This window comes from Vigna umbellata, chromosome 5 (assembly GCF_029865625.1).
Source record: "Vigna umbellata cultivar VRB3 chromosome 5, Vumbellata_1.0, whole genome shotgun sequence".
NCBI classification, from domain to species: Eukaryota; Viridiplantae; Streptophyta; class Magnoliopsida; order Fabales; family Fabaceae; genus Vigna; species Vigna umbellata.
Window position 1 is genome coordinate 58,881,726 of NC_142169.1, and position 12,469 is coordinate 58,894,194.

General features: G+C 35.8%; 1 protein-coding gene across 2 annotated transcripts; it reads right to left on the reverse strand.

The window, feature by feature from the left end:
• Positions 1-1,299: 1,299 nt before the first annotated feature.
• LOC124830742 (FACT complex subunit SPT16-like) lies at positions 1,300-6,234 on the reverse strand. Of its 2 annotated transcripts, XM_088116357.1 has the most exons (3): positions 5,941-6,234; positions 5,604-5,742; positions 1,300-4,718 (listed from the first exon to the last, which is right to left on the reverse strand). In XM_088116357.1, exon 3 carries the CDS (start codon positions 4,702-4,704, stop codon positions 1,501-1,503), a length of 3,204 nt encoding a protein of 1,067 aa, XP_087972483.1. In that variant the 5' UTR covers positions 4,705-4,718; positions 5,604-5,742; positions 5,941-6,234; the 3' UTR covers positions 1,300-1,500. The 2 variants fall into 2 exon arrangements, with proteins under 2 accessions (XP_087972483.1, XP_087972484.1); XM_088116358.1 differs by lacking the exon at positions 5,604-5,742.
• Positions 6,235-12,469: the final 6,235 nt, after the last annotated feature.

Below are 12,469 nucleotides of genomic sequence, written 5' to 3' on the forward strand. Positions count from 1 at the left end.
ATACATACAACCAAAATAGCATAAAATCAACTTGCAAGTTTCTAAAAACCCTAACTTCCTTCACCTTGTGGAGTTGGATAAAAACTACTCCCTCCCATCTATTATGAGAAATAGAAAACCCCAATAGCTATACACACAAATTAGCTTGGATTAGTGATTCAAATGTTGCATTGGGTTCACATTTCATAAAAAAAGAGTTTGGACAGCTAGAAAGGTCACATGCAAAAAGACCAAACTTGCATTGTGAGATAGATTAGACTCACGAAAGGGAAGAAATGTACTTTGAGTTGGATTAGGATATGAAATGGAAGAACTCTCCTTTTCTGGTTGTATTGCCCATCCTAGCCTAGGATAAAGGAAAAAGAGAAGTTGGAGTGAAAGAAAATGAGAAAAATAAAAATAACTTGGGAGCTATATTTCTGGTTTTCACTTTGCACTTTAAAGAAAGTGGATTTTACAATTATAATTTAGATTTGAACGGTGATATATTGGCACTATTAGAAAGAGAAAAAAATACTTATACTACAATCTTAAATAATAATATTTTAATTATATTTATTTTATATTTTATTTTTAAATTAATATATTATTATATATTATTAAAGAGAGTTATCAACCTGGATTACTATGTTATTTTAGCATCACATGTGACTTTCTATTTCCTTTAATTTTGTTAACATTTGGCTATTGAGAGTGATCTTTTGTTTAATATTTTAATCAAAAGTCTTTCTCGTTTTTGTGTAGTAATTGAGTTTCATCAGCTCTTCTTCTAAAAGCAGCACCTTGTTATCGTTATAACATATGGATCTTTTATTATACCTTTCAATAGTAGGGGTAACATTTAAACTTATTTAATTAAGACATTGTATATTCAAAGTTTAGATAGAAAATATATATATTTTGTTCACACAAAATTTCTTTTAAGTATTTTTAGTACGTGGTATTTTTCAACAGAAAATTTTCTAATTTTAAGAAAAACAGGATAAATTAAACTATACAATTGATTATATATTTCAAATTATTTATAAAATGAATTTCTAGGTAAAACATCTTAAAAAATAACAAAGATATAAAATTATTATAAATGATAAAGTTTGTTATCTATGATTATTTAACTCTAAATTCAGATACATGACATTCAAACTCAACATCACGATAATTTTTTATCTATTGTTCTCGTGCACGTTTAGTAGTTATTGTTTATGGTATCAATTGTTTTACAATAAAATATTCTAATACAAGAACGAGTTAAATATAAAGACAGGTAGAACAATTATATTCAAAAGGCAATCACCAAACTAAGGAAAGAAAGGCAATTAAGGACTTCAATTGAATTCAAGGATTGCAATCGAGTAGCTGAACTATAAGATGGGTGAAAAATATTTAGTTACAATGATAGGGCAGCTCCAAGTCCAAACACAAGCTGCTATGATAACCGCAGCAAAAGCACAAAACAAACTGATACTAAACCTTAAACCGGCTAAAAGGAAGACCAAAAATCTATCTTAACTTAGCCCGCTTTGGCATACTACTGCTTAGATTAGTACCTCTAGACTTACCGAAGCTTTTTGCCTTTCTTCTTTTTCTATCATCTTCGCTGTCAGACTCATTTCCTTTTTCCCTGTCTGCATTGCTCGCTTCCCTCTCCAGTTCTTCCCACGTCTTTCCCTTTTCTTCCTCTGAGTCCTCGTCAGAATCCTCATCTTCGTCATCATCCTCAGACTCAACAAGTGATTCACTGTCAGAGGCTTCATCCTCGGAATCAGATTCAGGTTCCACGTCAGAAGGTTCGTAACCTTTGTCTGACTCCTCTGAGTTCTCAGACTCTGAATCAGTAGCCTCCAAATTCAGAAACTCCCAACCACCTCCTTCAATAAAGCTCTGAGGGTCATCCGTGATTGTCTTAAGGATCTGACGCCAGTTCAGATTCAGCCTGCTCTCGTAATACTTAATGTCGGTAGTGTCAAGCCATTCCTTGATTCCATCCAGTGATGTAGAAGGGATAGAATCAATCCTCAGTACATCACGCTTAAAGTCCTTAAACACTATTGTCATATCAAAATTCTTCTGCCCAAGCCCAACTCTCTCAAGATTCACAATCTCAATCTCACTAAGCGAGACAACAAGGAAAGGGGTCTCTATCAGTTCAACAAGGCAGCTTGAAGTAGGAACAATAAACACAGAAGATTTATGAGGAACCCCAGGGAAGCCAAGCTCTCTAAGAGGTTGATCAAACTCCAACTCAAGCCCATTGAATTGGGCCTGACCCCAGAGATCATTCACCCGATTCACAAAGGTTTGGAATTCTACATTTATTTTATTCTTCCTATCTCGCTCCCGTTGTTCTTCTTCAAGCTCATCAGGGTCATAGGCTGATCTCTTGCCACCTCCAACATTCTGGACCATGTCCATAACCTCAACGTAAAACTGAACATCCTTGGTCTTCTTATTTCCTACCATAATATGATTGTGCAGATGGAAGTGCAGGAGCGTGATCATTTCATTCTCTGCTGGCTGGAAAAATGCATGCTTAATGTTGCCAAACATTATGTCTACACGCTCATCTTGCCTGGTGGTAGAATAACGAAATCCATTCACGTGAGCCTCTAGTGTACCAGGTATCTTCCTTCCACGCCCACCAAAAGCAGGACGGATCCAAAGATCAGACAACCGTATTGGCTTGAATCTATTATTAGCAAGTTGCAGTTTCTCCTGAGTAACAAGGGTTGCCCTCTCGGCTCTCTCAGACTCCCTTGCCACAACTTGTCGCCTGAGGGTTTTAATTGACTGCACAACCTCACTAATGTGCCTTGAATCCTTGGAGCGGAATGATGCCTCCTTCAAATATATAGATCCAGGGAACTTCATTGAGTTTGCATCATGAGGACTGAAAGGGGTTCCAGGAACATTAAAGATAATTCTGACATAGCAATTGCGGTTGGTGTCCTGCTGGCTCGAAACAGTTCGAATGAAAGCCACATGAAAAGGCACCATGCTTCCATTTATAGGCAAGAGAACTGCTTCGTTCTTCTGATCAATCTGAATCATCATTTCTCTGGGAGGGGGAAGATCATTTATGTTCTTGTAGGCCACAAGTTCTGTTGAAGCCCTCGCAGAGGAACGGTTATCTCCTGCCTGACTTCCACCACCAGCAAGTCTCCTAGCAGTTTCTTCATTTTTCTGACGAGCAAGTTCTGCCTGATGCTGCCTTCGAAGCTCCTCCTTTGAAATTTCATGATTGTCTGACCTTAGAGTTGTCTTAGTAAAGGGCTCGGCTCCCTTGGTATCCACTTTTGTGCTTGGCTTTTCCTCTTCCTCATCCTCATTGAAAGAGTATGCTACATCCTTGAGTGCTTTTGAGCTCATCGAAGTCACAACTTCAGTCTTATCTTTGTTGATGATGACTGTGTCAGCAAGCAACAGGGAGAAATGCTTGTTCTTTGACTTACTTTTCTCAATTTTTAAATTCTGAAAACCAATTGACACATTAAAGACCATGCCTTCTCTAATTATCTGTTCATTTTTTGCATTAAGATTCAATCCTGATTCACGAAACTCAATGCCAATGCCTGTTCCCGCAGATTTTGTCAAATATGATACCAGGTCTGGAGCATCCCTTTCCACGACAGAGACTGCAGCTTGGTATGCAGCACTTAACTTGTTTCCTGGCTTCATAGAGCCTGTGACAGCTTCATGGGCTTTTAGAAGAACCCCATATGCCCTACTTTGAAGAGGGTCTGCATCAATCAAGAAGGTCCTAGCTATGTTGGAGCAATAACTCTTGTATCGGGCTCCAACAGCACATATAATCACACTGGCTGAATCGTAGTGCAGTAATTCATCATTGCTGACAGCACTAGGTCTAAGATCAAACTCTCCACCACTCTGAAAAATTGGCGGGTAACAAATATCAACATTATCTGCCTTTAGCTTACAATTCACTTTTGAAGGTTCCAGAATAACTTTCTCAGTCTCCTCCATCAATGTTGAATGAGAGACTTTCTTCTCCTCATCGATTACATTCTCAAGTTTCGTAACCACAAAGTTTTTCATCACACTGGTTGTCAGGTAAGCAGCTCTCTTAATTGATGTGAGCTCTTCATTACTCTTTGCTGCAAATAAAGAAGACAATCCATTGGCAACATCAATGAGATTAAATTTAGTATTTTTTAATTTTTCAGTCCATGTTTCAAGCAGTTTGCCTTCAGGAGACTCTCTTGATATGTATCCAACAGTGGAAGAATCATGGTCATCAGACTTTGGCAGAGCACGAATGGCCCGGAATATAGCATCCATTAGAGCAGTCCCATCATCATTTTTAGGTTTAACATGTAGAACAAGATCTGCCCCAACAGCCTCTCTGGCAGATTTTTTTACAGATTCAAGAATAGAAGCCTTCTTTTGGCTACATAAGATATGTATCTGCTTCTTCATGAAAACCATAATTGTCTCTGGAAACTCAAATCCAAGCAGCCATAAGTTTAGAGCAGTAGATTTCAGGTACCGCAGGTCTTCCGAAGGTGGAGGACATGCAATTGCTATTGCATCAGAAGATCCCCACAGATCTGTTTTGTGTTCATCCCAATGTGAATAAAATGTTTTCAATCTGGATTGAAATGCATTCAGATCAATAGAATATCCAGTTCCAGCTGCACTGGCCTTTCCGTTTGATGGTTGTGTATTTCCATTTCGATGGTCTGCCATAGATTGCTTTCCCTCTAAAAAGAAAATCACGACACAGTAACATCAGTAAGTCAGTAAAATCCTTAAATCCTGAGATTGGATGATCTCCAATTATTTCATGTTCACAAAATAATGCATGTACAACAATCAGAAAGATTATAACTGATTTTACAACCTTTCACTGCAGCAACAGAAGCAACTAGAAATAAAAAGTAATCATATAGAATATCGTATACTGCCTCATAATGACACTAAAGCAATGTTCAATGGTCACATTTAGCAACACTACCCAGCCTTCTGACATAAAAATCAAGCACAAAAACAATCTTGATGCGACAGTTGAAAATAATTATAAATAACTCAGTGTAACCTTAAATCCAGAAAGTTGGTGAAAAATGAAAGTAGCATGCATCAAAATTGCTTCAGATGCAATACAACAATAGCAGTAGCACATCAACAAGTACTTAAGAATGTAAACACTTATCAAAGGATAGGACATTACTTAAGAATTCTCTCCTGGGAAGGATGATGGGCTCCTAACCCCTACCAAAGATGGAGGAAAGTGTTTAAGGAAAATAAACATGATTAGGAGGAGGATTTTTAACCTTTCTTCTATTAATTTGTTTGGTTTTTGTCTTAAATAAATTCTAGATTCATTTATACAAGACATTTGGCACATGAATACCATGTAATTAAGTAAACAAAGAGATAAATCAATCCTCCATATTAGGTTTAAGAAAGCTGAAATTACATTTCGATGTGAATCACGAGATACACCACAAGTCCGTACTTCTCAGATAACAGTCCATTAACTTTAGCATTAACACAACCACAAAGAATGCAAGAATCAGAATAAAATACAAACCACAAAACTTTTCCAAAAGAATCTGAACAAGCAACGTTAGATAATAACAAGTTACCTCTGCTACAGTAACAACCACAACCACAGTTTGAAGGATAGTTCGGTAGCCGTTGTTAAAACGATGGGCAGTTGAGAACTCGAAGAGATATTAATATTAAGAAAAAGTGCTACAACGAATTGTCGAGCCTTTCACATTACTGAGCGATGAAGAAATCACAAACCTCACACGTTAATCCAATAATTCATAATAATCAATCCAAAGGGGAAAAAAGCTTAAAACCAAAAAGCGGCTCGTACTATCTACGAATAAATTAGGTTTTCTTGATTCTAAAATCACAGTGCAAGCATGAAAAACAAAATTAAATCCGTAAAAAAGAAAAAGGAAAGATCGAAACCTTTTCAGTCACTTTACTTTTTGTCTGGGGTGAGGGAAGGCTCTTCGTGTTTTCTGTTTTTCTCCAATTTGCGAATTTACGAACCCAAGTTGGCGCAATGAAACTGTGCAGGGTTCGAATATCAGAGTTTCAATGCCTGCATATATATACTATGTGTGGTACGTTGTGGAGGAAATGAAACATCAACCAAACATGGGAGGAGAGGAAAGACGATTCAAGGTAGGAATATTAGGGTTCATCTGGGAAATTAGGGTTCATTATAGAAAGTTGAGGGGACACGGTGAAAACAAATTTGAGAAAGTGATAATTTCAAAAGATAATTCTTGTTGGACAGTAATGAAAACACACAAAAAAACAATATAATTATTGTATTTTATCACTTTCTAATTCAAAAAAAATGTTTCAGTAGCAACAATTTTCATCCAATTAAAGATAATAAATTTATTACTTTATAAAATTATGTAAAACTTATATCAGATAGCATTATTTTATATACATTTTTACAACCATTTAATATATATTATTTTATTCTTTATTTTTTTATAAATACAAAAAAGTTCATTTTTGTAATAATTGTTTTGCTTCTAGAAATATATTGTCAAGAATACTTTAAGTGAAAAAAATCATTTTCCTCTCTTATTTCATTTTACAATGTAATATAATAATTACACAGTCAGTCGTTCAACTCTTTCTTACATTTATGTTTGAATCCACAGGTTGTATTTAATCATCAACTTGTTAAAATATATATATATAGATATATATTTTTATAACGATAATGACAATTATGATGATAATAATAATAGAAGAATTATGACACAAAATAACTGCGTACAACTCATGTAATATATGTGACTAGTAAAAACAGTGATATTAGTTATTTGGAATAATAAAAATAAAAGTATTTATCGTTATAATACAGATTACATCATATCTATACAATGAAAATATTAAACGTCAACTAGTACATTAGAATATTAATATTAATATATTAGAATGACTTTTCACAACAAGAATATTAAACTTTGATTAAATATCTTTTTAATCTTTTAAGTGATTTTAGATTTCGTCTTTCTCAAAGTTTACTTCACTTTGATTTCTTTTTTCTAGGAAACTATGATTTTTATTTCTCTAAAAGTAATAGGTGTTAAATTTTAACTGAACTGGCTAACGATGTGTTACTTCTCCTTTTTCTACAATGATCATTCTCCAAACTCTCTTCCCTTATCCATCTCTATCATTCTCCAAACTCTCTTCACTCTTGGATTGCTCTCTCTCCCTCCATCTCCGCTCCTCCATCATCCTGTTTTCTAGCAACTACTCAACGAATCCGCGCAGGAATACGACTACGAGCAGAAAGGCGTGCTCTGGTGTCATGTCGCGTCTTCGATTTCGAGCATGCTCCACGCATTGCGCCTTAGCCTCGGTGCGCCTGATGTTTTCGAGCTCCTTAACTTCTTATCAGAAGAATTATCTTGAAAAATAAATGAAAACAGAATACACAACTCGTGATTTGGCTAGATCTTTTTTTGGTTTTGTTGCGTTATAAATACACATTAGTAACTTAAGAGAAAAGAGGCACAAAAAATTTGGGTTTGTAATTGTTTTTCCTTGGTTCGGTTTCTTCAGATATAGTGTAAAATACTTTTGCAGTTATTATATTGGACTTGTAAATAAACATTGGATGCTATTATATGCAAGATATAATTGTAATTGTAATTTGGAGAATTTATGCAGCAAATCTGAACTAAATAGTGATGACAGAGAAGAAGGAGAATGGTTATCACTTTTCTCAGTTTAATGTAAGAACAAACTTAGTATCAAAATAACTATATGTCATTTTTGTTCCAACAATATTATTATAGAATCGAGTTTGGTAGCTGAAACTCTATTTGAGAGTTTTCTTCGGTTTTAATTTTTTGATATTGTTGAATAGGTTAAGGTTTTATATCCATCTTACATGTTTCTTTAAGGATATCAAATACATAAGTTCTCATATTTTTTTCTCATTTTTTTATACTCCATTGTAGAGGTTCATTCGTACTACATCCACTGGCATAATTTAATAAGCTCAGGTAGTGAAATCAAATTGAAGCTAAGTTTAGGTACCAAATTGCATAGTGTGTCTTACCCACCATGTGATATATATCATGTTTATAGGTCACCAATATGAAAAAACCGAACCAAGGAAAAATAATTACAAACCCTAAATTTTTGTGCCTCTTTTTTTTCAAGTTCCTAATTTGTATTTACAGCACAACAAAACCAACAAAAGATCTCGCCAAATCACGAGTTGCGTATTTTTTTTTCATTTACTTTTCAGGATAATTCTTCCGGCAAGAAGTTATCGAGCTCGAAAACATCAGACACGTCGAGGCCAAGGCGCAGTGCGTGGAGCACGCGCTCAAAATCGAAGGTGCGACATGGCAACCGGAGCACGCCTTTATGCTCGTAGTCGTATTTCTGCACAGATTTGTTGAGTAGTTGCTCGAAGATAGAGTGGTTGAGGAGCGGAGATGAAGGGAGAGGGGGCGGCCCGACGGTGAAGAGAGTTCGGAGAATGATGGAGATGAATAAGGGAGGGAGAGAATCCTCAGTGTAAAAATGCAGGAAGCAAAAATGGTTTCAGAAAAAAGGAAAAGTGATGTGGCACACTAGCTCAGCCAAAATTTAACAGCAGTTGATTTTGAGGACTAAAAATCATAGTTTCCTAAGGAGAAGGATCAAAGTGAAGCAAACTTTGAAAGAGGGACGAAATCCAAAAACATTTAATAGTTGAGAGATTAAAAACATATTTAACCCAACATTTTTTAATACAAACATTACTTTTTATTCAAAATTTTAAACTTAAAAGAAAATGAATTGAATAGAGTTAAATTTATAAAATTGTAAGATTTTCAATCTGTCAATATGGGGTGAGGCAATGTACATGTGGTTGTGCGTAATATGTGTCATATATACTTAAGTGCTAATTAGATATTCAAGTGGCTTAACACGATAAATAAACTTTCTGAAACTTGTTGGATTGTACCCCAATAAGTGGTTATCACACAAGTGTCGACGTTGACAGTCAAGTGATGGGATGGTTGTTGAAGTGAATAAAACCTAAAAGGGACTGTTGTATATTGATAAGTAAGGAACAAGTTCATCACTCAAGTGAAATGGATGATTCATTGTGTATATTTACGATGTCACTCAAGTGAGAATAATTCGTTCAAGTGACAATATGTTGAAATAATAATGTTCTTAAGTGATGCTTTTATATATAATGCATGGTTTGATGCATGTTCTTAATAAAGACCTAAAGTAGCTTTGAGTGAGTCAGTTGTTCCATCACACAAGTGCAAAACCTGTCATAACTCTATGTTCACTCTAAATCGGATAGTTCAGTCTAGGTCTTGAAATGATTAAGATGTTTGGATTGTTTTATGTGAAATATGACTCATGTATGAAATGTAATGCATATTATGATTTGTTTTATATTACTAGCTTACCTACTGTTTGTATCTTGTTTATGTGTACTTGTGCATTGATGTGTTGACGATGATTATCTAGTGGGTGTGAGTAGAGGAAGATAATGTATCTGTTAAACAAGTACTAGGTGGGGACAACTCAGATGCACACTAGTTTTAGGAATTATATTCCTTTTAGTTATGTGTTGTTTGATTTGAATGGAGCATCATTCCTTTATATACATGTTTTTTATAGGTTTAATACCCAATTTTTTCCCCAGTTTGGTTTGATTGACAAATCTCAATTTAGTCCCTAGTTAGAAAAGTGTTTGAAATGAGTCCTTACTTATAAATTTGTGAGTCAAATTAGTCCCTTCCGTTAAATAGAACCAAACAGAGTTAATAGGATGATGATGTGGCAGTAGTTAGTGGTTACGTGTGAAAATATAATTGTGTGCGTGGTTACATGTTGGTTAATTAGAGAAGAAAAGGTTTATTAAGAAATTGGATTTTTTTAAAATCAATTTCTCCATTCTCAGCCAAGATAACAACTCATATTCAACCATCGCCATAACCATCTTGCCACTCACAGTTACTACCAACACCTTTTCACCATCTTCACCTCCATCGAATGTCCATTCCCATCCTTCTTATCATACTTTTCTCCAATTTCCCCTGCTTTCAACCAAAAACATAACACACCAAAAACATATTAACAATCCCAACCAACTCATTCTCCATCTTCAATCCTCAATTCTCAAATCATTCAAACCTTCATTCTTTCTGCAAATTCAATTCAAATTCACCCCACCATTCATTCCTTCCTCAAGCCTCCCAAAAAACAGCTTGAAACACACCACACACAAAAAAGAACCCCATAAAACGTCACAGACACACAGGTACACACGAAGAAGAAAAACTCGACGAGGAATAAAAAGGTTCAGTTTTTTCTTTAGTGTGATAATCGTTTCCTCTATGGCCACGGGACCCGAAAGATCGAAGCCAATGCATAACTTCTTATTGCCCTATTTGAAATGGGGCACCCAACGGTTACTTCGTTGCCTCAATGCCGACCTCGATCGCCGATCCTCGAGATTTGACGCGCTCCAGAACGGCGTCGTTCAAGTCCCCAACAAGTGCAAAATGAACGACGGCGACGCCGTTTTCTTGGGAGGACTCGGAGAATAAGCTAGTGGCGTGGCCAACCATGTCATGATGTCTTGTAATTTGAGAACGAGAGAAACCCCAACCAAGCTCGGTGGAGGTGTGGGCGGCGACTAGGGGCTTAGTCTCCAATGGCAGCAGCGTCGTAAAGAGAGAAACCCCAACCAAGAGTTTGGCCTCGCATTCATGACCAGTTATGAACCCGACAGGAGCGGACCACGGTGGCGTCTCCATCGCTCCTGGTGAGCGTTGTGGAGTTGAAAAGGAGGAGAGAAACTCTAACGATTGGAAGAAAAGAAAGGGGAACTTTGATGGTTCCCCTGGCCGTAACAAGCGCTGTCGGCGACAATCCCGGCGACGACGACCTCGTTTGATGCAGTTGCGGCGACGACTCTAGCAGTGGAGAATGTGGGAGGAACGACGGTAAGGTGCAGCGTGGAGAAGCGAGAGTACTTCTCTCGCGCGCGAAGAGAGGCAAGAGAGGAGAGGTTGGCGCAGTGGTCGGCGGTGACTCTGGCGACGATCGGTGTCGCCGGCGACAGTTTTGGCCGGCCAATGGGATGCGCGACGGTGTTGGGTTGATGGAAGGCAGGGCTGCCACGGTTGGGAGTGAAGAAGAGACTCTAAACTTTGTCCCAAGAGAGAAAAAGGAAGAAACCCTAGTTTCTAATCTGAAGGAGCTTTGGGCCTATACACCAAAACTCTTTCTTCTCTAATTAACCAACACGTAAGCACGAACACAATTATATTTTCACACGTAACCACTAACTACTGCCACATCATCATCCCATTAACTTCGTTTGGTTATATTTAACGGAAGGGACTAATTTGACTCACAAATTTAAAAGTAAGGACCCATTTCAAACACTTTTGTAACGAGAGACTAAATTGAGATTTGTCAACCAAACTAGGAACAAAATTGGGTATTAAACCTTTTTTATACTCGTACGTTGTATATAAAGTTAATTTTTATGTGATAGTTCTTTTATAGTTAAATATTATATTATTGGGATATCACACTAATTTAATACATTACATACATTACATTGATACGGTAACGTAATACAATTATAACTTGGCGCGTTGACAATTTTTCCAAATAAAAAAAAAATTAGAAAAATTTGAAAGTTAAAAAAATTACAAATTAACAAGTGTGAAACAATGTTACTTCCTAGATTTAACCTTCGTTTTAAAAATATATCAAATTGAAAATTTTTAAATATTATAGAATATCTATACAAAAAAAGCTAAATTGAACAAAAATATATGAAATACAATTTTTTTTAAGTCAAGGTAAAATTAGAAAAAAAAAATGAAAACCAAAAACTTTCTATATACATGTTAAAAATATGACGACTGTTTCACCGTATGCCTTCAATCATTTCATCTTACACTTCCAACAAATTTTAAAATTCTAAAATTGTCTTCTTCAATTTAAAAAACCTTACACCCCACATTTTGTGCTTCATTAAATTTCGAAATTCGATGAAATAATTTTTCTTTATTGAATTTTGAAATTAGTGAAGGATTTTTCATTTTCTTTATCGGATTTTGAAATTCGATGAAGTCTTTGCAAAATCTTTCATCTGATTTTGAAATCTGATGAAGAAAAAATTATTCATCAAATTTTGAAATCTAATAAAAAAATATAACCCGTAAGATTGTTTTTAAAAATTGGATGTGCATGATGAAATCTTTCAAGATATATATGAAATAAGTGTTCAAATAGCTTATTTAGCCTCTTCTTTTTGTTTTTCCCGCCCTTGAAATAGTCATGTAACTTACACTTCCAGACTTCAGCAGCTCCATAGGGCAAAATTGGCAATACAAATCTTATAGGGGTGCAGGAAGCAATTTAGAAGGTGCAGGAAGCAATAGCCTATAAGTAAATATCGAAAGCGTTATCCGGTGAG

Coding starts and splice junctions, on each gene's coding strand:
- LOC124830742 (XM_088116358.1), bottom strand. CDS start 4,704: ATGGCAGACCATCGAAATGGAAATACACAACCATCAAACGGAAAGGCC.